Source organism: Octodon degus, unplaced genomic scaffold, assembly GCF_000260255.1.
Source record: "Octodon degus isolate 3935 unplaced genomic scaffold, OctDeg1.0 scaffold00003, whole genome shotgun sequence".
Lineage (NCBI taxonomy): Eukaryota > Metazoa > Chordata > Mammalia > Rodentia > Octodontidae > Octodon > Octodon degus.
Genome location: NW_004524579.1, coordinates 1,298,694 through 1,325,432, shown reverse-complemented (window position 1 = coordinate 1,325,432; position 26,739 = coordinate 1,298,694). Strand labels below are relative to the sequence as shown.

The following is a 26,739-nucleotide window of genomic DNA, read 5'->3' as shown; positions in this document are numbered from 1 at the left end:
ATAAATAAATAAATAAATAAATAAATTTAAGATAAGGGTGGCCTCAGCTGAGTCTGGATGGCCCCTGGTATATTTGTGGAGTGGCTCAGTTAGGTGGATCAGAAATGCAGCCGGAGTATTGTCAGATTGCTTAGCGATCTTGGAGTTTGTCAAAAGTAACAGCTCATAAGCAGATTTTTTGAGGCCAGCAATAATGTAGGTGACCATCTGGGCCTGTTTTTGATGGTCTGCTGACTCTTGTTGGTAATTTTAATGGAGATTTCCATGGGCCACTGTCATAGCTCCAAAAGGATTTGGGGGTTTATGTGATGCCATTTGTCTGAGGCCTGCCAGACATGACTCTTTTTTTAAAAAAAAAAATTATTTTATTTATTTTGTTATTTTTTTAAATTTTTTAATAGATTGCAAATTGAAAATGAATTATTTACAAACATAACTGAATATTACAATAAAAACTGTCCAAAATAAAAATGAAGAAAGAATTTACAGATCAGTCATAATAGTTCAGTGTCAAAACCAAGAAACTTATATTCATATAATTAGAATTCTCAAAGTAGAAAGGAGTAGGCAATAACTATTTAAAAAATTTAAAATTTCTGAAATTAGTTCAATTTATAAAACTACATTTCCAAAAAAAAAGAACCTTTTGCAAAGACATTTAAAGTGTGTAAAAAACTAGATTAATTAAAGGACTGAAAGAAAAGATCTGTCCTCTTTGAATTTTATACTTAGCAAACATACCTTTGAAAACTAAAAGTAAGATTTTCTAGTTATACAAACTTGAAATATTTTAATACCTCCAGAAGTAGCATATAGGAAATAACAAAGAGCATAATTCAAAAGGCAAGAGAAGTTGCAGTATGCTCCTGGATGAACAATAAACAGCTCTCAATATGATAGTTATGCAGGACTATATAAAAAATATATTAGATGAACCTTTATTTAAAGGTCATTGCAGATTTCTATGAAACAGTACCAATCTTATGTTGGGCTATACACGTATTTTTTTCCCCATATATATGTGCATATGTGTGTATAAAAGACAGGGAAGAAGTAATATAAAGTCAACAGAAAATGGAAATACACTCAGACATGACTCTTATCAGAGGTTAAGGTTGAGGAGAGACCTATAGAGATGTCTTTTAAGAAAGATCATAGGAATGCAGGACATATTGGAATTTATAAATATAGATAATAGGGGCCCTGGCCCTAGCTCAGTTCTTTAAGTGGCTGCTTCCCCAAAGCTGTCAGGTTCAGGTGGCTGTGGTTCGATCCCCACAACTCAAGCCAGCCAAACCTGCCCTGAAGGCATTGGAGAGAAAAAAAAAAATATATATATATATATATATATACATATATATATATATATATATACACATATAGAGAGAATATATATATTCTACATATATGTATATAGACTATGGGTATTACATATATTATCTATGTTTATATCTATATCTATCTGTCTGGGTTATGAGAGAAAGAGCCAAGTCGTTCTTCTAATTTGTGAGAGGCCTGACTGACATAAAGATAGGAGCTCAGGCCAGAGAGGGAACTAAGAGTCATGAGACCGTGTTTGGTCAGCTAATGGAGGGGAGAGAGAGGTGCCCAGGGAGGATGTGAGCTGACACAGGCTGAGGGGAGGGAGGTGGAAGGGGGAAGCCAAGAAGGGGCAAGGAGTAGGAAGAGGTGACATCATCTAAGGGGTCGTGTTCTGACTGATGAGAAGGGAGCGATTCCTTTTGGGAAGGGTGAGGAGATTCTGAGGAGCAAGCTGGGAGGAATTGGGCTATGGAGCATGATTGACAAAGAGATGGACAAATGCAGAGAGGAAAGGAAGCCTGGACACATGGAATCTCTGACCACTAGTCGCTCAATGACAAAAGTTGTCAAGGTCACAGAGGATGTCAAGATTGAAAGTCCCAGCCTCTGGCCAGTATTCCCCATTATCTAGGAGATATTAGGGTCAAGCCATCTGACAATAGAAGATGAGCTTTTTAGATTCGATGGTCTCCCAGAGATTAAGGGGACCATGGTTTTTTAGAAGGTACCTGAGGGGTTGATGAGATAGCTCAGCAGACTAAAGTGCCTGCTTAGACAAGCTTAGGCAAACACAGGCACCCAGCACAGGGACCATGGTTCAGTCCCTGGCACCACATGCCATGCCAGCCCAGCTCCAGGGTGGCCTGAGCTAGCCACAGTAGCACATGCCTATAATACCAGTGCTGGGGAGGCTGAAAACGGGAGGATCATCATGAGTCCAAGCTGTGTAGCGAGACCCTGTAACAATCAAATGCATTAAAAAAAAAAAAAAAAAAAAAAGGCACCTGAGAGGAGAGTTTGGGGAAATTTTTGAGTAGGAAGTCTCCATTAGGCCAAAATGGGGAGAGGGAGGTGAGCCGGGAAGGGGGGGATCTGAGTGAGTCAGTAGATCATCACCCACAGAATCACACAGAGAGGAAAAACGCCCCTGTGAGGCCAAGTCTGAGATCTACATTGTCACCTGGATATCAAACTGGAAGCCCCAAAGGACAGGGGAGTCATCTTCCAACTGGGCCTACAATTTTCGAGCACAAGTGACAAAATGAGAGACAAGGAGACTCAAGAGAGAAGTGGCTCACCTTAATGAGAGTGTTGCCCAGTGCTGTGAATGTGTCAGCAGCGGCAAGGGGTTGCTGTGTCTCTCAAGTGGCTCAGCCATTTGGTGGGGGGCTGACTCGGTTACTTTTCTCTGGTTGCTGAGACAAAATGCCCAACACCCAGAATTAAGAAAGGAAACGTTTATTTAGCTTGCAGTTTGTGCAGGTTTCAGTCCGTAATCAGCTGGCTCCATGGCAGTGTGGCACATGACACAGGAGTAACAGGACAAGGTGGCAGAAGAGAGCAAGAGCATAAGGGGGGTGACAAGCTATTTTCCTCCCCCAGGGGGAGGGGTGTAGCACTCACAGACCCAGACCCCCTGCTGAATCACTTAAACTTCTAAACTTTTCAAGTTTACACAATGAACAACATTCTAGAGCAGCCCTTGGCAAGGGCGTTGTCCTTTTCTCGCAGAATATAGAACTGCTGAGTCACTTAGGTTAAATTCCTAGACTCCTCAAGTTGACACAATGTATCAGTCATAACACTCTACTCCTTGTCAGGGTGGCAACCAGACACATTTCTTTAAATCAGCTTCCAGATTTAAGAAATATTATCTTTTCACCACTTGAACATTGTAACACAGGTTTAACAACCTTTGAGAACTAGTATGAAGTCTATCAACACTATATTACATTAGAACCTTAACGTTTCACCCATGCCCCCTCAAAGACTCATGCACATCTCTTTATGCAAAAGGCACTTAGTTAACCTGCAAGAGTTGCCAAAGTCCAGAGTTTCAACACTGCTAAAAAGTCCAAGTTCCAGATCTTCTCAGAGGTATAAGGCAAACTCTTTAGTTGCAAGCCCTTATACAAATGAAAAGTTAAACACTTCCAACATAAAGTGGCATAAAATAAACATTTTGATTCCAGAAGTTACAAGCAGGAATAGAAAGAATTGGGACCAAAGGAAGTACAAACTCCAACATGGCAAATATTAAGTCTTGCAGTTCCATGTCCAGCATCCGAAGCTATCTGGCAAATTGTGAGCTCCAAAGGGCTTGTGACTCCACCCGTGTGGCACTTCTGGTGGTTATAGATCTCACAGCTTCTCTTAGGCCTGATTTGCTCCCTCCTTGTAGCTTTCCTTAGCTGATCCATGTTTCTGGCTTTTCCAAACTTCTAGGGGCTCCACTGCACACTAGGCTTTGCAATCACAGCTTCACATTCTGGCTTCTCAGGGACACACTGCCTGGCCTCCCAGCCTTAAGAAATCTAAATGGAAGGCAAGTTAAGCTCAGAACTCCTACATTCTGCATGCATCTAAAACCAATGCCATGTGAAGGATGCCAAGGTCCACTGCCAGCTGGAGCAGTAGCCAGGATTTCCTCTCTTTTGGCTATAGGGATTGAGTGCCTGAATTGATAGGCATTCTGAATCCAATTCTGAGGAACAATTTTTTCTATGCTCTTGCCACTCTGGAGCACAGTGTGGCTGCCATGACCATTCTGGAACATGGTGCTCTGTGGCTTTCTCTTCAAAGCAAAGTCTTTCATTTTTGCAGTTTTGAGCCTGGTGAAGACTTGCTGTTTCTTTTGATGCCCTCAGGATATATTTTCTATTCTCCTGTTCCCTCTCAGCAACCAAGATCTACTTAGCTCTATCTAGGTAGTCCACAGCTTTACTGGAACTTCCTTTCTGGCCAAACTCACACCATTTTAAATTATCCTTCCAGAATGTTTGCTCTTGATTCTCAACATAAATCTGGCTAAAGCCCCCCAAAATAGCCATCCCACTGCCTTAGCATTAGACCACTTTGAAATTTCTTCTGCCAGATCAATTAGTCCACCGCCCTTAATATTAGGCTCAGGCAAATGTCTCTGGACACAAACAAAATGCAGACAAAATTTGTGCCAATCGATAATACACATCATCTGGAGTCCAGAACCCAATGGAGTCCTTCTTCCCAGTAGAAACCGCTCGAGCCTGGTCTTCACTGTCAGGATTTCTATCAGTGTTTTGGTCGTCTGAGCTCTGACCACAGTCTCCCATGAGGAACACCCAAAGGCATTCTAACGCCACTCTATCAGGTGAAATCTCAGAACCTTTCCAAACTCTTCCCACAAGCCATGGCCAGAGGCTCTTGAACCACACGGTCAAGTATAGTCATAGTAATGACCCCACTTCTGTGATACCAAATTCTGTCTTAGTTGCTTTTCTCTCATTGCTGAGACAAGATACCCAATGCCCAAAATGAAGGAAGGAAAGATTTATTTAGCTTGCAGTTTGTGCAGGTTTCAGTCCATAATCAGCTGGCTCCAAGGCAAGGTGGTGTGGCACAGGGACAACAGTCCAAGGCTGTGGAAGACAGCAAGAGCACAAGGGGAAGGGGTGGAACAAGCTGTTTTCATCCTCCAGGGGGAGGAGTTTAGCATTCATGGACCCTGGTCCCCTGCTGAATCACTTAAACTTCTACATTCTCAGGTTGACACAGTGAATGTTCTACAACAGCAAGGGCATGTTCTTTTCAGCCCCAGATACAGGATCTAGACTCCTCAAGTTGACACAATGTATTAACCATGACAATATATAAATATTTTCCCTTCCTTCTTTTTTCCTTTTCCTCATCCCAATTGTTCTTTCCTTTTGAGCAGTTTCTTTCCCTTTCACGGTATATATTGTACCTTGGTAGATGGTTTTATAGGTTTTAGTCCATGGTAAATTGGCTTCAAGGCAGCAACATCCTGGCAGGAGGATACAGTGGAGGAAAGCTGCTCACCTCATGGTGAGTGTGGGTTGGAGCGTGTCTTAGTTACTCTTCTCTCGTTGCTGGGACAAATAACCGACATCCAAAATGAAGAAAGGAAAGGTTTATTTAGCTCACAGTTCCTGGAGGTTTCAGTCTGTACTCAGCTGGCTCCAAGGCAGACAGCACATGGCAGAGAGCAACCTTTCATGGAGGCAACAAAGAGCAGAGAGAACAAAGGGAGGAGTAGCAGCAACAACAGCAACAGAGAGCAAGTCTGTCTCCCTTAAGTTGCATGCGGGCTATCTGCCCCAGGCCAGGTGTAGCACTCCCACCCATAATCCCAGCAGCACTTACACCCATAATCCCAGTGGATCATGAGTTAATCATAAACTCGAGAAGTCCAACCTATGACTTCGTGAGGCTTTGGGAGGACACCTAGACACAAGCCATAACAGAGAAATAAAAAGAGACCCGAAGGGAAGAGGCCAAGGACTATGTCTCTTCATAAGGTTCTGTGGTAAACATTTCAAACCTGTCACTCATCATTCTCTCTTCTGTACCTTTTCCAGGTAATCCTTCCCAGAGATCTTCTCTTGCTCATAGGTGTAAGATTTTTATTTGATCTTTTCTTTACCACCAAAAGATTCGAGTTTGTGATTACATTTCAATTCTACTATTAATGAATGGGGAAAGTGTGAGCTCTTTTGCCTCTATCTTTTTTTCTTAACGCAACTTTAGATTAAGAAATGCAAAGGTCCCAGGTTTTAAAGTGAAGAAATCATCAACCTCATTACCTCCTACAACTCCATCATTTTACATTCAGGTCAGCTAGCCATGGACTAAATAAGCCCCCTCAAAACTGTGAGCCAAATAAACTTCTCCTCTTTTAAATTATGAGTATTGGATATTTTGTCCCAGTGACAGGAAAGTGACTAATATAGTGAACAGCCTCCAATATTCCAGTTATATGGGCTACACCCATCAGCAGCTTACCATGTTAGAAATAAAATCAGTTGTGGCCACACACATCTGTGATCTCAGATATGGTAGAGGCTGAGGGTGGAGGATCACAAGCTCAAACCTAGTCACTTTAGCAACAACCTCTCAAAAAACATCAAAAGAACGCTTGCAGAGGGAAAGAAAGAAAGAAAGGAAGAAAGGAAGAAAAGGAAGGAAGGAAGGAAGGAAGGAAGGAAGGAAGGAAGGAAGAAAGAAAGAAAGAAAGAAAGAAAGAAAGAAAGAAAGAAAGAAAGAAAGAAAGAGGTAAGGGGGGAAATTAAAATTACAAATTTTTTACTAGCCTATTTAAAAATAACAGCACAAGTCTCATTGCATGTTATCTTAGAAAAAAATCCAATCAAGAGGCAGCTATTATACTAGTTATTGAGGAGGGAAATTTCAATATAAATTATTAGAGGCTGGACATGGTGGCACAGGCCTATGATCCTACAGCAGAGGTAGAAGGGTCACAAGTTACACACACACACACACACACACACACACACACACACCCCTGCAGTTAAGCAGTTTAGCCAGGCCCAGTCACATAGTAAAAAAATGAAAGAAAAAAACCTGGAGAAGTAGCTCCCTATAAAGGCTCTGGGTTCAATCTCCAGTACCACAGGGGAAAAAATTATTAGGTAATAGAATACGGCTAACTGAAAAAAAAAAAAGTAAAAGAGAACTACAAATTTCCCAGAAGTTCCAGGAAAAAAAAAAAATCAGTGCTAGCCAGATTGGTGGTACCCACTAGCTGCAAGGCTGAGGAAGGAAGATCTCAAGTTGAGGACAGCTTGGCAGTGTGGCAAGAAAAAAAGTGCCAGACAATGCAAGAGGCAAGAGAAGGTGCTGAACATAAGCCAACTTAAGTTTCCATTTGTTATAAAGTCCCTAGTTTGTACTATTGTTACAAGCAGCAAGAAAAGAGAGTCTTACACTGTCTCTGCAGGAAGAGGGGAAAATAAGACACAGAGAGGGCCCTTCCACAGCGGTGTCAGCCACCTCAAGGACAGGCTGCAGTAAGAAGCCTGCCTGAGCCAGTGTTCCTCTGAGGGTGGGAAAAGTATGGCCTGGGGCGTCCCTGGAGGACTCGGGACGCCAGGACCCAGCAGCCCAGGATGCAGGGCTGCTACAGCTTCATACTGTCACTTCAGTGCCCTCTACTGATACAGCTCAGTATTGCACCAGCTGGTAAACTTTTTTTTTCCTCTTTCTTTGTTGCACCAGGTATCAAAGAGGACTCTGCTTGTCAGGCAGGCACTTAAACCACTGAGCTATCTCCTCAACCTGGTAAAAGTTTTCAAGTCACAATCCACTTTACTATTGCAGAGAAAGTTGGGTTCCTAAATGAGAGATGAGAAATCAATAACTAGCACCCACATTACCTTCATGAATATTTTTAATGAAAAATGGTCAGAAATGTGCCCCACTGTAGCAAGAACAACACTGCTGTACACTGTTGCAAACTGTCTTCTGTTTCTAGGTTAACCCAGGCAGTTGCATTGCACGGATTCCGGACTCAGGCTATTGCAATAGGTTGTTCTATATTTGAAGGAAATCTGATTTCATGCACATGCATAGCTGGAAAGCACAAAGGTATTTTTGTAGCTTTTTCAGATTCTTTTTTTTTATTTTGATGGCGTGCATGAAATTCAGATTCTTATAGATCTTCTCCCTCAAGCTACTGCAAATTTTGACAAGTGTTAGTTTTTTAAAGGTGAATTATAATGTGGAAAGTGAAATCGTATCAGTTAACTTTTCATGCTCTGATACTTAAAGAGACCTTTAATTATATTAGACCTCTTCCAATGAATATTTTCGTTAGGTATGACTTTATTATACCATACTGGTTTTTGGAAAATAGTGGCTCACTGTTATTGAGGTCATCCGTGTGTAGGCTATATTATCATGCAATATCAGGAGTCAGGGGCTGGCCAGATAGCTTAGTGGATTAAAGTACCACGTAGGCAGATGCAGGGACCTGGATTTGATCCCTGGCAAGTGTGCCGCCCCCCCCTCCCCGGGGCGCACCGAGACAGTGACTGAGACTGGGCGTGGTGGCACTGGAGGCTGAAAACAGAAGCCTTGTGAGTCCGATCTGTGCGGTGAGACCCTGTAGACCCTGTACTAAATACATAAAAAGTCAGACAGTAGTCTTCTCTTATTATGATGCCTATCTAGACGACCCCTCAAAGGCTCATGTGTGGCAGGTGGAGACTTGGGGAGAGGACTGGGTCATGAAGGCAGGACACTCATCGTTGTCCAGGATTAGTGCATGGACACTTGACAGCTGCCCTTCTGTTAGGAGGCAGGAATCACTGTGTGTTCTAGTCTTGTTCCTCCTAGTAAGTCCCGTTCAAGGCCAAAGATAACAGAAGCAGCGCTCATGTATTTGGCAGAACATGCAACAAACCTAGCATACTGAACATTCTTGAGATGGGATAAAATCTCAACTAAAGTTACAAGTCTTAATTTCTTCCCTTATTTCAAACTAGCTCCCTACTAGGAATCTCTTATAAACTCTTATTGCACATGACCCGCCCATTTGGATTAGGACTTTAGTATTCCTGAATAAGATAATATACACGACTTACAAGATAAAGGAACTGGGTGTGGCGGCGCACACCTGTAATTCCAGCACTCAGACAGCCGAGGCAGGAGGATCATTGCAAGTTCAAGACCAGTCTGGGCTACAAAGGAAGCTCAAGGCCAGCCTGAGCGGCATAGCCAGACCCTGTCTCAAAAAGAAAAAGAAAAAAAGACAATACAAAATCCAAAATATTTATTTAAAAATGAAGTCTAACAAAGTTTTGACAATTTATCAACATATGGATGCTTTTTCATTCATCAACAAATGTAATTCAATGTTAAATCTAGTATATTTTGAGTTTTTAACTGATAGTGAATATTCAAACTTCACTACATTTTTTACTTTACTTCACTGACTTCTAAATTTTTAAAAATATAAATTGCCTCTTAATTAAATTTGTTTATATGAAGAAAAGCAACACACTGGACAAGTGATGTAGTTTCAGGCTTACGTGGAACTAAGACTGTTTTCAACAATGACTAGAATCTCTTTTTCAAGAAAAACCTTCACATTAACCTATATTTGGTACTGCATAGTAGACTACAGATGGCCACATAGCTGACATTTTCAAAGCAGCACCTACATGTACTAAACATAACACTGAAAATGAATTTCCTCTCAAATTCCAGAAAGTAATTCCAAGAAGTATAACAGAGCATTAAAAGCTCCAAATATTCCAAGAATTAGCCAGTCTTCTTTGATTTTTTCTTCTCTGCTTCTTCCTTCTCCTTTTCTATTTCAGATACTTGTAGTTCAATTTCTTTGGCACTAAACATCTGAAAAACAGAAATATTTTTAGAAAGAAATTTTGATCACACAGTATCTAACTAATGACAATATAAAGAAATCCCATTTTTACAAATTTGTATTTTCTATTCACAACTTTTTGGGTTTTTTCTTTCTTATGAATTTAGGACAGGGTCTAAAGGGTGTACAGGGTCTCACTACACAGATCAGACTCATAGTGATTCTCCTATTTTCAGTCTCGCAAACACTGGGATTACAGGCACCTGCCACCACGCCCAGTCCCAATAGCCATCTCAGCACGCCCTGGTGGCGGGGCTAGGACACATGCCAGGGATCTAACCTCAGTCTGCTGAAGCAGGTGTTTTAATCCACTGAGCTATCTGGCTGGCTTTTTTTTTTTTTTAATACCAAGAATTGAACTCATAACCTTGTGCTTGCCAGACAGGCACTATGTCACTGAGCTATATCCCCAGCACCCCAACTTCAAATGTTTCAAAAACAACATACTTGTAATAATTATGGACAAAATCAGATCTCCAACATTTCCATTATCATTGTACTATAAAACAAAGCTGGGTAAAATGTGATATTAAATTATACATCCTATGCATGCATCTAACTCTGAAAATACCTCAGCGTAAGACTTATTGTCATTCATCAGCAAGATACACATTATTGAAACCCCCACATACACATCACCTATTGGGTGCTTGTCTGATAGAGTTTAACTATTTTACAGTATTTCACAGAAGAGGCAAAACAGATGGGAAAAGATGACTTACACTGCTTTTGTTTGTTTCCTTCACTAAGCAGAAGATAAAGAGTTTTTCTTCTAAGAATTTGCAACACAGTTTTGATTGGCAATTTTACTGCTCACAACTAGATTCAAGATTATATAATTCATGCTAAAAATATTTAACTGAAGATATTTGTATAGAAAGATCTAAATTTAATTATCTTAAGGATAGAGATGTGAAGCAAACTGGTGAAGGAATAAGCAACTTTAGGACAAGTCCAACTTTGAAAGATGACAGAGAAAAAAGAGATTTTACCCATTAGTCTACCTATTACCAATTTTATATATAAGGAAATTGAGGTTCATAAAGCTAATTTATTTGTCCCAAAATTGAAGAGGGTTTAAACAGGAAGACTCTGACTCCTAATTTAACACCAGAATCTTTCCATTAAAAACAAATACATACCAAAAAATCTGTGTTTGGAAATAATTCATGTACATTATTTAATCCGGCAATGGAAATTTACCTATCATGCATTCACTGTTTCATGGGCTCTGAAAATAAAGTGGGACAATACAGTTCTTGTCTGCAATGAGGCTTCTACAGCTTAGGACAGAAACCAGACATGTAATAAATCGTTCTGTTAAAATAAGAACTGAATAAAATGGTGTACTTTATTTGGGAAAGAGAGAAAGAGGCCTTCATAAAAATAGGTCCCGTGTCTGGACACTTTGGAATTAGGGCAGTGGCAGGGTGTATCCAGCCAGCTCCCTCCGCCCTTGTGCTGTGTTCATGTACGTGCATGCGCTGAAGTGGCACATGACGGTCAGTAGGGAAGCAGAAGGAGCCCCGTCCACTTCCACTCCCTCCAGTCCTCGGTGGACTCTGTTCCTTCAAATGTCTGCATTATGTTTCCACTGCTATTTCTCTTTACTACATCTCAGACAGTGTCTCCTGACTTCCTAGAGCCTATAGCACTGTCTTCCTGGCTCCCACTCATCCCAGGCTTCCAGAACTTTTTGATGAATTATCAGTGGTTGCTGTGTTTCATTTACCATGCTAAGAGCTTCATAACTCATGGCCTATAGTTCTAAGAATTTTGTTCTTAGATAGTTCTCTGCTATTTCTTGGATAATTTTAATTTTCATATCTTTTTTCTTTTTTATTATCTATACAATGGAGCTTAGACACAGATGTTCAATTATCTTTTTTCTGGTTATCTATAGATCTTCATGCTTTATTTTCCGGGAGATTTCCTTGATTTCATTTTTTCTTCTAACCTTTTTACGGAACTTTCATTTTGGCCAGAATCATCTTGTTTTTCAAAAAAGCACTTTGGACTCTCTGCATGTTTCAAAAATATTCTCTCATCTCTTTGAGAATATTATTCACAGTTTTTTTTAGGTTTTTAAAAGATTTCTTGTGGGTCCTATAATGTGGGTTATTGCAAGGTTCTTTGTTTTAGTTTAGGGTTAATAATACCTGAATATTATTGCATCCAATCTTTAAGAATTGTTAACAGTGCTTGTCTTCTGTTTTTTTAAAGTGGCTTATACATTTTTTTCTCTTGCTCTCCTTATAGATATGGATTATACTTTTTTCCTCTTTTCTTTCCCCTCTTTTTCTCTGGTCATGGAATCCTGGCCTGATGTGTTAGACCAACTTTTCAAGCCAAGGATAGTCTTGTCTCTTGGTCCTATCATTCAGTAGCTGTGACTGTGAATTAATTGTACAGCCTCTCTGAGTGACAGTGTCCTCAAAGTGAGAAGAAATAGAGTTCACTTAAATTCAATGTACCTGAATCCATTCAGATAGGACAGTGTTTACGTCTTATGCACTTGCACACAGCAGAACTGACAAGGACAGGTCGGTAAAGCATGCCATCTCTGAAATCAGTTTAAGCAAAAGCACTACGGGGCCAGTGAGATTGAGCTCAGTGCACTAAGCGCCTGCTAGGCAAACACAGGGACCCAGGTTAGATCCCTGGCACCACCCCTGGGCGCACTGAGCCAGCGACTGAGTCTGAGCGTGGTGGTGAACACCTGAAATCCCTGTGCTGGGGAGGTTGAAAACAAGAGGATCACTATGAGTCCAAGTTGTGTTGGGAGACCCTGCAGGAAATACATTTTAAAAAAAAAAATTAAAAAGAATAATGAGGAGACAGTGTTATAAGATTCCTCTCATAAAAAAGAAAAAAGTGCTACAGATATCATGATAATAGGTTTATACTGCTACAGGCATTTATTATGATGTGTTTTCCTAAGTTACTAATTCAGTGCTTACCATAACCGTGAGAAGGCTATTATTCTATAGCTAAGCAAACAGAAATATATAGTTAGTGAGTTCCTCACTGTGGGAGGGGGAGAACTAGACCTCGCTCTAGGGTAGCCCTCGGGTTCCACTTTTACTCTCTTCACAGAACTATGTCCCACACAAGAACTTTATAAAACAGAGACTAAAACAGGATTTATATTACTTTCATGAGGAATCTATGAAGGCAATAACAAAAATGAATCAGTTTTCCAAAATATTTTAATGAAAATTTTATGAAGAAAGTTTTTTACATTTGGATATATATTGACACTCTTTAACAAAACTAGTTTAACCAAACCAGAACTAGATCTGACTCTGAAGACATCTAAAAACCTCCTAGACAGTACCTGAAGGTTGATTCCCCAAATAGCCGTTCTATCCTGGTGCTTAGCATTAGCTAACTCTCAAGCATAATCCTGTTCAGAGGGTATCTTCAGATTCCCAGTCAGCAGGCCGGAAGGGGAGGTTTGCCTTCCACATGTGGGCAAGCACTCCCCCTGTACTGTTAGTTATTTGGGGAATCAATCTTATTAGAACAAACTGCCGTAGGACAAAGACACAGTTAAAAATGGCAGAGTGGACACACACACACACACACACACACACACACACATGAACACCACCATGATCACCAGGATGTGAAATGTACTGTGCCTGGTGCAGGTTTAGACCTGAAATGGTGAGATACAAAATTTGTTTATGTTTAAGCCAGCGTGAGTTGGAGGCTTTTCTTTTTTTTTTTAAACTTCTGGATCAAAACATTCATTCCAACTATTATATGTCCACTTTCCTTTATTTCTTGCTGGGTTCACAGGAACTGGTTAAATTTTTTCTAGTAAGAATTTTCTATTTCCTGGCTGGTGAGATAGGTCAGCCATCTAAGCACCTGCTGTGGCCAGCGCAGGGATGGATGCAATCCTCGCCCCGCGTGCTGCACCGACCCCATCCCCAGGCACGCTGAGCTGGTGACCAAGACCAGGCGTGGTGGCACACGCCTGTAATCCCAGTTCTGGGGAGGCTGAAAACAGGAGGATCACTACGAGTCTGAGTTGTGTAGTGAGACCCTGTACCAAATACATTAAAAATAAATAAATAAATAAATAAGAATTTTCTATTTCTGTAAGGGCTATTTTCAAATGTCTACCCAAAACATCAATCTAATCTTTAAAAAAGCAGATGAGAGACAATGGAGAAAGAAGGAGTACTGAGTGCCACTTCTTATAGGTCCGTGCCTGTTCTGGTAGCCTAAGAGCGCAGAAAGAGATACGTTTTGCAATCAGTTGCAGAAAGTCACACTGTATGGAATCTACCTCCTTGTTTTCAAACACTTTACACTTAAATTAAAAATATACAGCAGCTGCTTTTAGCCGTGATTAACAATGCTCAAACTGACAGCACGCGCCTACACAGACACATCTTCTCCCCTCACTCGAGGGTAAAATGCACAACAGCACTCCCTAGCGAGCAACTACTATGCAGTGTACTACTGCTAACTTATGGCAAAGCTCTTTGAGGTAACTACTGTAAGCTTCAGTTTTGCCCAAGAAAATTGAAAACTGAAGATAAAAGCAGCATATTCAATATCATCCTGTAGAACAAACAAATCTACTGGCACTTAAAACAGTTTATGTGACTCTAAACTTAGAGCTAGGTGTGCCAACTGCAAGTCTTGCTGTCCGTTCTCCACACAGCCTATCCTGAAGTCTCATGCAGAATGATGGTCTCACTTTGCTGCTGGTCCGCGTAGCGTCTACCACTGATCAGAAAGAATGCATGCATGGCCGCGTGTTTGTGTGAAAGTATGGCTGCCATGTGAGGGTGTGTCCACACGCTAGGACTGAAGGGCCAACTCTGGCCTCACTCAGTAGCTTCAGAGACCCTGCTGTGTTGCTGCTCGTGTCCCTAGATCATTGGTGGCAAGTATGACAACTGAGCACAGCACCAGTGTCTCTACACTGTGATCACACCTTTGTTGATGTGTGGCTGCTCATGGGACAGCCCCCAGCACCCTGTGCCATTACTCGTATTTACAGAAATTTTGCTGCTTTTTATCCTCACAACCACCTGTTAGCTAAACAACGTAAGATAGAAAAGTAGTCTCTAAATGATGACGACGAAGTCCCAGAGCGCGCATCCCTGTGCTTGGACAGCACCAATTTTAACACAGCTTCTCCTTGGCCTGCAGGTGCAGGCCGATCATCTCAGTGCCTTGGCGCGCTGCGGAAGGAGGATAACGAACTCCAGCCTCGTTGGGCAACTTAGTGCCTTAGTGAGACCCATCTCAACATAAAAAAATAAAAAGGGCTGGGATGTAGCTTGGCACAGTGGTCCTGGCTTCGCTCCCCCAGAGCGGCGGGGGGGAGCAATGGAAGGGAGGGGTACAACATGCACAGCAGCCCTGAAAGCATGCTTTTAGTATTGTTTCCTATGATTTGAGTGCTGCGATATAATCTCAACTTTAGAGTACTAATTAGCAAACCAGACCCTACATAGTTCTGCCTAAAACAGTGAACCACTTTAAATCGTCGTTACCCACCCTCTATCACAATATTCTGAGAAGTTAATTTGGTGGTCTGGAAATTTTAATCCTATTGGCTGGAAAAGGCACCCAAATAATGCTAGACTTGCCATAAAGAAAAATTATCATGCTGGGGATTAAAATGGAAGCCTGACAGGTGCTCAAGGCACCGTCAAGTGAAAAGGAAAGAGCCCGCCCCCACCCCACCCCTGCAAATCAGCAGGCAGGGGCTGGGGATGCAGCTCAGCAGTACAGTGTGGACAAGGTCATCTCTCTGATCCCCACTGCCACTGAAAACAGGCAAGAAAACATCAGTCACCAAGGAGTGCAGGTCTTTGATATAAAGGAGGATGCAACCCAGAAGACAAACAGTTATATAAAAATGCTAGCCAAATCATACTGCCCAAAAGCATACCTGGATTTCAGAAGATCTAAGAGGACAGGAGGAATAACTTCTCTCACTGTGGTGCTGGCAGCAAAACTGGCCAGCCAGGAGAATGACTAAACAGTGCTCCTCCTGATAGCAAAACGCACTACATGGATAGGCCTATGGGGAGACTGCTGCACTTCCAGTTATCCACAAAGAGAGAGGGGCTGGTAACTGCCTCAACTAAGCACACAATAATATAGCCTAGCAAAACAAAAGTCATCACGTTATCGATGAATATGAATGGGTATCTCAGGCTCTTAATGAAGATTCACAGGCATCAATAATATTTCAACTTTTATAAAAATGTACCACATATATTTTTCTGTTTGCATGATGACTTACCTTCAAGGGTTGATTTCTTCTTATTATAGCCAGTTCAATGTTCTTCCCACCAGACTGGACAACCTAGTGTAGAGCAGATACACATCAGAACTGCTTACGCTGGCTCACAGTGTAGCTCAGTGATAAGGTGTGTACCTGACATGTGCAGAACATTTATTCTCCAACAAAGTTTGTGTTTAATAAATAAAAGTAGATAAGAACAATACCGCATGCCTGTATGGACAGCTCCATCACTTACTTCGAGCAATGCTCTTATTGCTAATTTGATTGTGTCATCGTCATTTGAAATGGCATCTTCTGTGTAATTCTTTTCTAGAAATTCTCGAACAGTTTTAGCACTACGGCCTATTGCATTTGCCTTGAAATATAAAAACAAATCATAAGTATCATTTTACTATGGAAGGATGTATGGTTACTAAGTAAAACTAGGATTTTGGACTTACAGTATTTCCTAATAGAATTAAACAATGCAAATTATTGAGTTTAAAACTTAAACAATGAAGGAATTTAGTTATTATGTGAGTAATCTGAATTGGCAACACAATTTTTTATTTGTAAATATACTAGTGTTTTGTCCTGGTTAATGAATTCTATTAGTTTAAAGGCTCCGAAGTCCTGTATAATCAGCAAAGACTGAAAATTTTGAACATCAAAAGATCTGAAGAGAAACAGAGGCTGAACTTTGGGAAAAAGTGAAAGGTAGAGGAGAGGAGAGGAGAGGAGGGGAAGGGAAGGGAGGGGAGGGGAGGGGAGGGAGAGAGGGATCAAACGATGTGAAAACAATTATTTACATAAATAGAACTGAGCATTTTCTTCTTAGGATAGTGTTATGGTTTGTATCTCTCTAGCTATCCCCTCAAAGCTCATGCAATCATGGGGTGGATTTCTAAAGTTTGAGATTAAATCATGATCCACTGGGACTATGGGTGTGAATGCTGCTGGGATTATGGGTGTGAATGTTACACCAGCCTGGGGCAGATAGCCTGAATGCAATTTAAGGGAGCCAGATTTGCTCTCTGTTGCCATTATTGCTGCCTCCCCTTGCTGTTTTGCTGCCTCCCACCACCATGAACTGCCAGCTGAGTATGGACTGAGACCTCCAATAACTGTGAGCTAAATAAACCTTTCCTTCCTTCATTTTGGGTGTCAGGTTTTTGTCCCAGCAACGAGAGAAGATTAACTGAGGCAGATAGTAAGTGGTCACCTAAATATTGATTATCTTTCACTCTGTAAACAAAAAGAATTTCTAATCCACGGTTTTCTTTATTCTTTAGAAATTTTCACCCAATAAAAAAAGAGGCAGGGCCAGCCAGATAGCTCAACAGATTAAAGTGCCTGCTTAGGCAGATGTGGGGATGGGGGTTTGCTGAGACAGCTATTGAGACTGTGCATGGGGTACATGCCTGTAATCCCAGAGCTCGGGAGGCTGAAAACAGGTGGATCACTATGAGTCCAATCTGTGTAGTGAGACCCTGTAGAGCCTGTACTAAATACATTAATAATAATAATAATAATAATAAAAGAAAAGGCAAATGGATTTCCATGGTGCATGGGTATAGGTGGCAGAGCGTGTTCTTTTCATTCATACCAAATATCCAAATTAGTATGATGTGAGGAGGATAATTTACAAAGGAGTTGGTCAAAACATACAGTATATGTTTAAATTTAAAAATAGATTACAGCAGAAGACACATTGCCATTAGGCCCTACAGAACAATCCCCCTTGCTTTGCACACACTGATCCCATCACTTCTGTCACTTTCTGAAACAGTGTTAGAAGACCTCGTTTTTGTCTTTATGAGGTGTGATAAAAAATATTGGGTATACTGCTGTCTCATGCCATCAGTCAGAAAGCCTTCTGGTGCTTAGTCACCTTTTTCACTGGATTTGGACTTGTGAGACTTCTGCCTCTACCCTAAAGTCAAAATGACCATGAAAAGAGGCACTTTGAAGTGACTCAGGAAATTTTTGCATCCATGTAGTGCAACTAAAGATACTCACAGAAGTGCACTTCCAGAACTGCTTTAATAATGGGCAAAAATGATGGGATAAGTGTGTTGATGTGAGGGGGATTGTTCTGTGAGGGATTAATGGCAATATGTATTTTACTGTAAGAAGTTTTAAAAAATTACTCAGCATATTTTTCAAACATGTCTCAGAATATTTATGTGCCAGGAATTACATTGATTATTTCAAGTGGATTACTGCATGTAACCATCATAAAACTGATTAAATAGTTACAATTACAAACTCCAATTCTGGATGAGAAATGGAAGCTTCACAACATTACAGTTGAATTTCTCAACCTTAATATTGTCAGCATTTTGGGCAGGAAATTCTTTGTGGGCTGTCCTGTGAATTTTAAGATTATTTGGCAGCCTCTACCAACTCGATGGCCCACCCTCATTTTGAAAATGATGACTTCAGACATTGGCAAATGGCAAACATCTCTTAACTGGCCCTATTTGTGAGCTGCTGGCCCAAGTGATCTTGCTCAAGACCACATTGAGCTGGGCTTTGAAACCATGTGATCTGGATCAGCAAGCTAAGCACTTAGTGTTCACCTTGCTTCCATAGCCTTTTGCTGTGAAGATCCAGACAGGAGAAGAGCCAGCAGGAAAGCCAAACCTATTGCTAGTAGTACATGGAGAAAGATTTCAGACATAACCATTTAGTGTTGTGATTACTATGGGAAATGGATCTCAAGGACTCTAAGAAAGGGGCATGAAAAGACAGCTTTTGTAGTCCTGAGAGTATATTTTCTGGCTAGCAAAAGATTCTTCTTAACGTAACTTTTCCTAGTCTATTAGATTTTAAGAGGATGTTAAAGAGTGAATCTAGATGTCCCCCCAAAACCTCATGCAGACCTAGGTGGAGCTTCTCAGAAGTGTCTGGATCTAGAATGTGTGATGCTGGGGTGGATTCAAGGCCCTGCTCACTTCTGTGGGCCTTTGTCTCAGTGTGCCCTCCACTTCCTGCACCCCCTTGAATTGAGATAGAGCCAGTAAATATGGTTGATTCAGAGAAATCCTTGTCTTAGTTCCTAGACAGTTCTGACCTTCTTGGATTCCCAAAGTGGTATTATTTGTCTCTTTTATTTAATCCTTCACCATAACTTGTTTTAGGAGGCTAGGGGCTTGGGCCCAGTCCCTCATAACTGGTGCCTGAAACAGGAACCTAAATCCTGAACTGGGACTTTTAAGACCTGGATGAGTAAGATCCACTCAGAGAGGAAAACATGTGAGACACAGAAGGACTTTGCTGAATGCAGTCTTCAGGGTCATTCACAGAGAAGAAATCGGAAGTGAGAGGCCTTCATAAAGAAGATATGTGAGCACTCCCACTGCGAATCGACATGTATTCTTTTATTGAGCAATAAAGTGTGGGGCGAAATGTATCAGCTAAGGAGCAAAGGTACATGCAGTTGCTCCAAGGCCTGCTTGAACATTTGAGGCTCATGTGTCAACAAAAGATTTACTAAAAATGCTGTAAGAGGTAACCAAATATAATCCATGATTTCCTCAGGCAGGTACCTAGATGTTGATAATTGGGAGACAGTCACAGGAAATTTTACATGAGCACATGATAAAGAAAAATTGGCTTCCCCTGAGATCTTTTCAACTGGGAACTCAGTTCAATCAGTACTAAATACATTACAGATCTCCCAGCCAACCACTCCTGCATCAGACACAGAGGAAAAACAATGCTCCCAGCAGAGGCTTTTGCCCCCAACGCAGAGGCTGTGTGGGAAAAGCTGACTTCCCTAGCATCAGAGTTTTTACAAAGGAGTCAGTCACCACACTGCCAGAGATGTTTGGGTGTTTGGGGAGAGACAAATTCACTCTAAAGGGCTCAGGTAGGACCAGGGAGATGGCTCAGTGGAATAAGCGCTTCCATGGCAAGCGCAAGGCCACAAGGGCCTGACTGAGTTCAATCCCTGGTTCCACCCTCCCCCCCCCAAAAAAAAAAGGCTCAGGAAAACCCACATAAATCAATCTAGACACCTCCAGATTCTTAAAGGAACTAGCAAGAGCCGAAGTTTAAGACCAGAGAGAAGCACCCTGTCCTGCTGCTCCTGTCACCTCTCACAAGCCCTGAGCAGCAGAGGAGGCTGGGTCAGTGGGCACTAGCCAGTGGCGCAGTGGGGCCAATGGAGCTTTGTGACCCACAGATCCTGGAGTTGGGCCAGGACTGACTCCAGCCTGAAGCACACCTCACTAGGGGAAGGGGATGGCAGGGAGCCTGTCTTGTACCACAGTAAGGGGTGGCTGTGGGCCTGTCCACCTCCATGGCCCAAAACCAAGCTATATAATACACAGGGTTCCACCCAGCTGTGCACATGGTACCCCCGCACACACATGGCCACTGCATTTATGTCATCAAATGGGGACAGCACTGGTGTCAGGAATCACCAGTTGGCAGGGGAATGTGCCTGTGGTCCTAACAACACAGGAGCAGTTGCAGATTCTTCATTCACCAGTGGGTAGTGAAATTATCATGCTTCAATGGACTTTTAAGAGTATAAATAAGAATATAATCTTATATTTTATACTCCTTGGTATGAGTGCTGAGCTGCTGGGGAGAAGGGGATCTTGGGGTGGGGCATGGCCCTGGCTGGGAGGTCAAGGCCACAGCAAAATCCTAAAAATCATGCAAAGGTTCATCCAGATGTAAAATTAACCCAAATTATATTAAGACTTACAGAATATCCCAGAAATGCTGGGGAGAGGTTGTTGTTTTATTTTTGTTTTTGTTTTTATGAAAAGGTCTTGCACTGCGGAGATAGTTTGGCAGTCTCAGTAACTGCCTGGCAAGTACAAGGACTCAGGCTCAATCTCTGGTACAGCACGCCATACTGGCCCCAAAACACTGCATTTGACATGCTAGCCCAGAAACTGGGCATGGTGGCATACACCTGTAATCTCAGCACTGGGGAGTCTGAGACAAAAAGATCATTTCGAGTCTGGACTGTGTAACAGGACCCTGTATCAGAAAAATGAAATTAAAAAAAAATACAAAAATAAAAATAAAAAAAGGAAAAAGAAGGTCTGAATCAGTGAAAGAGGATGTGAAGGTGACTGAGCTAGAGGCAAGGTGAAGAGGAAAAGCATGCAGTTGCCAATATTCTTAAGAAAAAGTGAAGGCTGGGGAGATGGCTCAGTTGAGCAAAGGCCTGAGTTCAATCTCCAGTTCTGAAAAAAAAAGTAAAATAAAAAATCCCAAAATATTAATTGTAAGCAAAAGGTTTTATTCCTTCTAATTCATATCATAAGAGTTCTCTGCTAAGTGACCTACAAAAAGTTCCAACTAGTCTATTTGTAATCACAAACTTAAAAAATATGCATTGTTATAATTTGGCCAAATATATGAGTGCACTCTGATTTTATAAACAAATTCTCATATGTATTTGTTTGTCTATGTGTTCAATCTGTAAATAGAGGCTTTATATGAACTCAACAAATTTTTCCTCTTTTTACATTTTTGGATTTTTGAAACATTTGTCTCTAATTTCAATTCACTTATAGGTGGATGTCATTAAAATTAAAGATATGCTTCCACCTAGTTGCCAGCTAATCAAAATGTTGGTTGTATAAATGCATTTTATTATCTGTTTACAATATCTTTAGAAACTTTCTTTGGTCACAAAGGATGTGTTAATTGTTAGGATCTCCTTCTCATAGGTCATCAAAAATGTGTTCAGATAGTTAAATAGAGACCCCTTGAGCTTGGAGAAACTGTTGGCCAGGACTCCCCTCGATGAATAAGGCAGCGGCTGCACGGAAATATTTCTCTAGTCTTCGTTCTCATAGGAGACTAATAATTTCCATAACCTTATGGGAGACACATCCCAGTAAAAGTTGTTAAATATATGAATGTGATATGGTTACACTGTAAAAGGTGAAGCTTTCTACAAATAAATCAGTAAATTTTTTCTCTTTAAAAGATGCTCCTGGACCGGGGAGCTAGCTCAATAGAATAAGCACTTCCTGAGTTCAATCCCTGGTACAGCCAAAAAGAAAAATAAAAAAGATGTTCCTGGTGCCAAACTAAATTATAAGACACAAGTTTTCATATAGCTAAGACATTTATTATGGCTAATTTCATAGTGTAATAAATATATTCTTGCTCTCTGGGTGTACCAGTCTTCTACAAAATCAGTATTGTTTAGGGGAATAAACTTTTGACTTTTAGATTCAGACTCAACTTTTTTCTTGTGCTCCAGATACTTGTGGTGAGATATATATCAAATCAATATGAGGTTACAAATTAAAAAACTAGCCTTTAAAAACCAATGGCATATATATGTAATATGTTACTCTTCCGTATGCTAAGATAGACATTTAGGTGTGTTAAAAATAATTTCATCCTGATTGTCATGCTGAAATATTATGTGTGGCTTTTGATCTCAAGTTTTCTCTATAAAAATATGTAACTATGGTCTTTTAACATTCCATAGGGATTCAGTTACTAGAACAACCATGATTGGTAAGAAATAAAAGCCCACTGCCTACGCTTTTTATTTCAAAGTGCTTGATATCCAGATAAAATTACAATAATTAAGCTCACTACTCCCACTACAATACTAATGTCACTGATCTTCTCTTCTGGGGTTCAACAACAGAAGTTCAGATACCAAAATTAGAAAGATAGTTAGGTGAAGAGGACAGACAATATTTTGGCCATAGCCCTCCAAGGTCAATGAAGACGTGGACATGAGGGAACCTTTCTCTACAAGATCCTACAACAGAGATGGGGAGAGAGCTCAGTGGTCTAAGTGCCTGCCTCATAAGCACAAGGTTCTAAGTTTGATCCCCAGTACCAAAAAAAAAAAAAAAAAAAAAAAAAGCCTACAACTTTAGTGAGTCAACCATCCTCCTGACCAAGGAGATGGTTGTATCACAGAGGACGGGGATCCTAGTGTGTCTGAGGTGGGTCATTAGAGGAAAAACTCTCCCAAGCTTTCACAGAATCAAGACGGCTGACTCTGACAGAAAAGGAGCTAAGAGACTCTATATATGGTTTCAAAGTAATGCCTGTGGAGGCTTAACTGGCCTTGATAGAAAGAGATTAATTTTAATTATCAAAGGTCTCACTTTAGCTAGGTCTTGAACATCCAGTAGAAAAGTGTAACCAAAAGATGTATAAAAATAATGCCATATGGCTGAAGAGATAGCTCAGCAGGCTAAGCACCTGCCTGGCAAGCACAAGAACCTGAGTTCAATCCCTAGGACCACATGCCATGCTGGCCATGCCCTGAGTCAGCCACTAAAACCCAGCATGGTGGACTATACCTGTAATCCCAGTACTGGGGAGGCTGAGACAGAGGATCACTACAGTCTGATCTGTATAGTGAGACCCTGTAGACCCTGTACTAAAATGCAATAAAAAAAGTAAGTAAATAAGTTTTTTTTTAATGTTGTAATAACAAGCTAGTTACAAAAAGGAGCTCCAATAGCTAACCCCTATTTTCTAGCAATACCAGGAGTTAACAACAGTTATGTGTCATTAAGAATAAATTACAACAAAATCTATAAAAACTCAATAAAAATCCTTAAATTCCTTAGCTAAAAATAGAGAGACTTATGAAAAAATATCAGAATCCATTAGTAGAGAAGTCCAAGAGACAGGAGGTTACAGTCAGTAATGCAGTCCCATAACAACATTTTTCAGACTTGGCTCTCTCCTCAAACATGCCTTTCTCTTCTATTGTGCATGCTTTGATAATACATGCTCTAATTTCTCAAGAAATCTGTGTGTTCTTTCCTAGAGGCTGCCAAACTCTAAATAATCATACGAATGGAACTAATGATAAATGTGATAGATTTTGTCTACCAGGATCCAACAGATCAACCTTATAAAGAGAGTTTATAACTGTTAGAATACAGCAAGATTTCTATTTGAAGCTCTCAGGTTTGCTCTTTGAAGGCCTCTGACTGCAGTCTCCCAAGTACATCGATCCTTCTCTGCTTGAAGCAGTTAAGATGAAAACTATGCCCACATTCCCTTAACTGCAGTTAGTGATAGATCTTCAGAGAGGCAAATGTTAGTTATAAATGTTACAGACCAACAGGGCTGGGGCCTCCATTCAAAAGACAACTGTGGCCAAAGATATGTTCACTAAAGATCAGGCTTTAAGAAAAAGAATGTATCTCCCCCTTAGAAATCAATTAAACTAAAAGGTAGAGCACAGTTGTCCCCCAAAAGTGCAATTAGACCTTAACACTTTTATTTAATTTTTTTTTTAAATCTGCTTGCAGAAAATAAACACTCCATCAGAACTTCATTGTGCAAAGGACAAATCAGTGAGCATGCCAAGGGCTCGAGGCCTGTACAAGGACATCCAAACAGGAAACTAGGATGACCTGGTAAAGTCAGTAGCATGGGAATGAGGGTATGCTTGTGTATTAATAGGTCATCAAACACCACTGTGGGTGTCATCTTAGAACTTACAACCCTGGAGGAGGAGACCTCCAAACCTGTGGTGAAGTCTGCTACTACCAGGCCCATTTTGGTTCTACACTAGATTGATTTTATTAATATGCTTGTTTCTTTTTTTTCTGTTCCTAGTCTGCTACATGGGGCTTTGAACCTGACAATGCCTAGACTTATACAACCTTAAGTCCCAATGTTTTTTTTTTTTTTTTTTTTTTTTCTCCCAGAACCAGGGATCAAACTCAGGCCCTTGCACGTGCCAGGCAAGTGCTATTCTACTGAGCCATCTCTCTGGCCTAAGTCCCAGTGTTTGAACTGCTGCAATTACAAAACAAGGAAGAGGAAATTGTGGGGACAGGGCTGCATAAGGAATAAGTTGCTGACCAGAGTACTCTGAACACAAGATAACCCCAAAGCTGAGGCAGCTGAGGACACAGGTTCTCACTTCCTATTCCACAGAAACAAACTGCCAACCTTAGAAATCAAATGGTTCTTAATTAACAAGATTTACTGTCTTTGTTCTAACTTCTAAAGGCCATGCTCAGTTTTGTCTCAATGAGGCCTCCACTTCCAGCATTCCCCTGAACTGAGAAAGAGCCAGTAAATATGGGTGATCCAGAGAAATCCTTGTCTTAGTTCCTAGAGAGTTCTGACCTTCTTGGATTCCCAAAGTGGTATTACTTGTCTCTTTTCTTTAATCCCTCACCATAACTTTTTTTAGGAGGTTGGAGCCTGGGCCAAGTCCCCATACCTTTCATACCTTTTTCTAAGTTAATAGGCATTAAACCTAGTGTTTCACACATGCTAGGTAAGCACTCTACAGAACTACAACCTCAGCCCTTTTCACTTTTTGAGACAGTGTCTTGTTAAGTTGCCTGTCCTGACCTCTAAACTTGCAGTCCTCTTGCCTCAGATGAGTAACTAAGATCATCTTCCTTTTATATCTATGATCATGGATCTTGAAAGAATCATATCAGGAAAATCAATTCCAGATCTCTTTGTGCCCTTGTTTATGTTTCTTTAAGACCACGCTACTCTGTGAAAGACAAACCTTGACACATGCAAAGCTGTTTTTCCCATCTGGAGGCCTGCTAACTTACAGGGTAAATCTTAAATGTACATTTCCATACTAAGAAAAACAGAGATGTGGGGCTGGCCAAATAGCTCAGCGGATTAAAGCACCTGCAAGCAGGTACAGGGCCTGTGGTTTCAATCCCCAGGCCTGCTGTGCTGGCCTCACCCCTGGGGCACACTGAGACAGCAACTGAGACTGGGCATGGTGGTGCGTGCCTATAATCCCAGCTCTCAGGAGGCTGTAAACAGGCGGATCACTACGAGTCCTATCTAGTAGTGAGACCATGAACACCCTGTGGACCCTCCCCTAAAATACAGAGAAAAAAAACAAACAAACCCAGAGATGTGGCACTGAATAGGAAACTTTACTCATAATAAAATCAAACACAATTACCATTATCTTTGAAATATGAGCAATAGAAAACGTCATGGACTGTGTGTTTTCAACAATAAAGGACTGCAACAGTGTACAAAACATTCTTCTTCTTTTCACTTTCAGGTTTCAGCCTTATGGCACCAACTTCCAAAGTTCCGTAGAATATAAATGAAGGCAGAGAATGTGTGCTAAAAGTGTTCTAAATTCCAGTGATTTGGGGGACTACTATTTTTTATGTATTAAAAGTATTTTTGCTATTTTTTAGAAGACCCAAAAAGTACTAAAGTAATGAAGTTGAATATTTTAGAGAGGTATCTCCTCAAACTACTTAGCTATAGAGCTTGCTCACACCTTTTATCATCAAAAGAAAACACTTTGACAAACACTGCTATTAAATACAACATACTGATTTTTTTTTTCCATCATTAGGCATTGTGGTCTTTTTTTGACAGCAAAAAAACATGTACCCTAAGTCATTAATATCACTAATCACAGTGGCCTTAAGTCTATAGATGGGAGTCTTAAAGCAGCATATAATTAAGTGACCTCTTCACCTACACAATATTATTGGATGCTGGTCTACATCATTGTTCATGATGAGCTACTTAAACAATTTTCTAAAGGAATGCACAGTAAACAAAAGCTTTGAATATAAAATTTGAATGGTAATGGCCAGACTGGCACCCCTACAAATCTACAAGATGTATCATAAATGAAAGAAAGCAGATTTTTACAAGTATATACAATTTTTTAGATATATTGTTAACTCCCTGTGTTTCAGAACTATTAAGCAACAATATATTCAAGAGTGAGTGAGATGACCCAGGCCGCGGGATCCTGAACAGACCC

At 40.7% G+C, this 26,739-nt stretch overlaps 1 protein-coding gene across 3 annotated transcripts in view; it reads right to left on the bottom strand.

Moving 5' to 3' along the window:
* Positions 1–9,308: 9,308 nt before the first annotated feature.
* The window catches only part of Psma8 (proteasome subunit alpha 8), a 71,503-nt gene continuing 54,072 nt past the window's right edge, over positions 9,309–26,739 (bottom strand). For all 3 annotated transcript variants that reach the window (XM_023713921.1, XM_023713913.1, XM_004623695.3), the window contains exons 5-7: positions 16,246–16,365; positions 16,008–16,070; positions 9,309–9,696 (exon numbers count right to left, since the gene is read on the bottom strand). In XM_023713921.1, the coding sequence (XP_023569689.1) occupies positions 9,604–9,696; positions 16,008–16,070; positions 16,246–16,365 (276 nt within the window). In that variant the 3' untranslated portion in view covers positions 9,309–9,603. The remainder of the gene's footprint in view (positions 9,697–16,007; positions 16,071–16,245; positions 16,366–26,739) is intronic.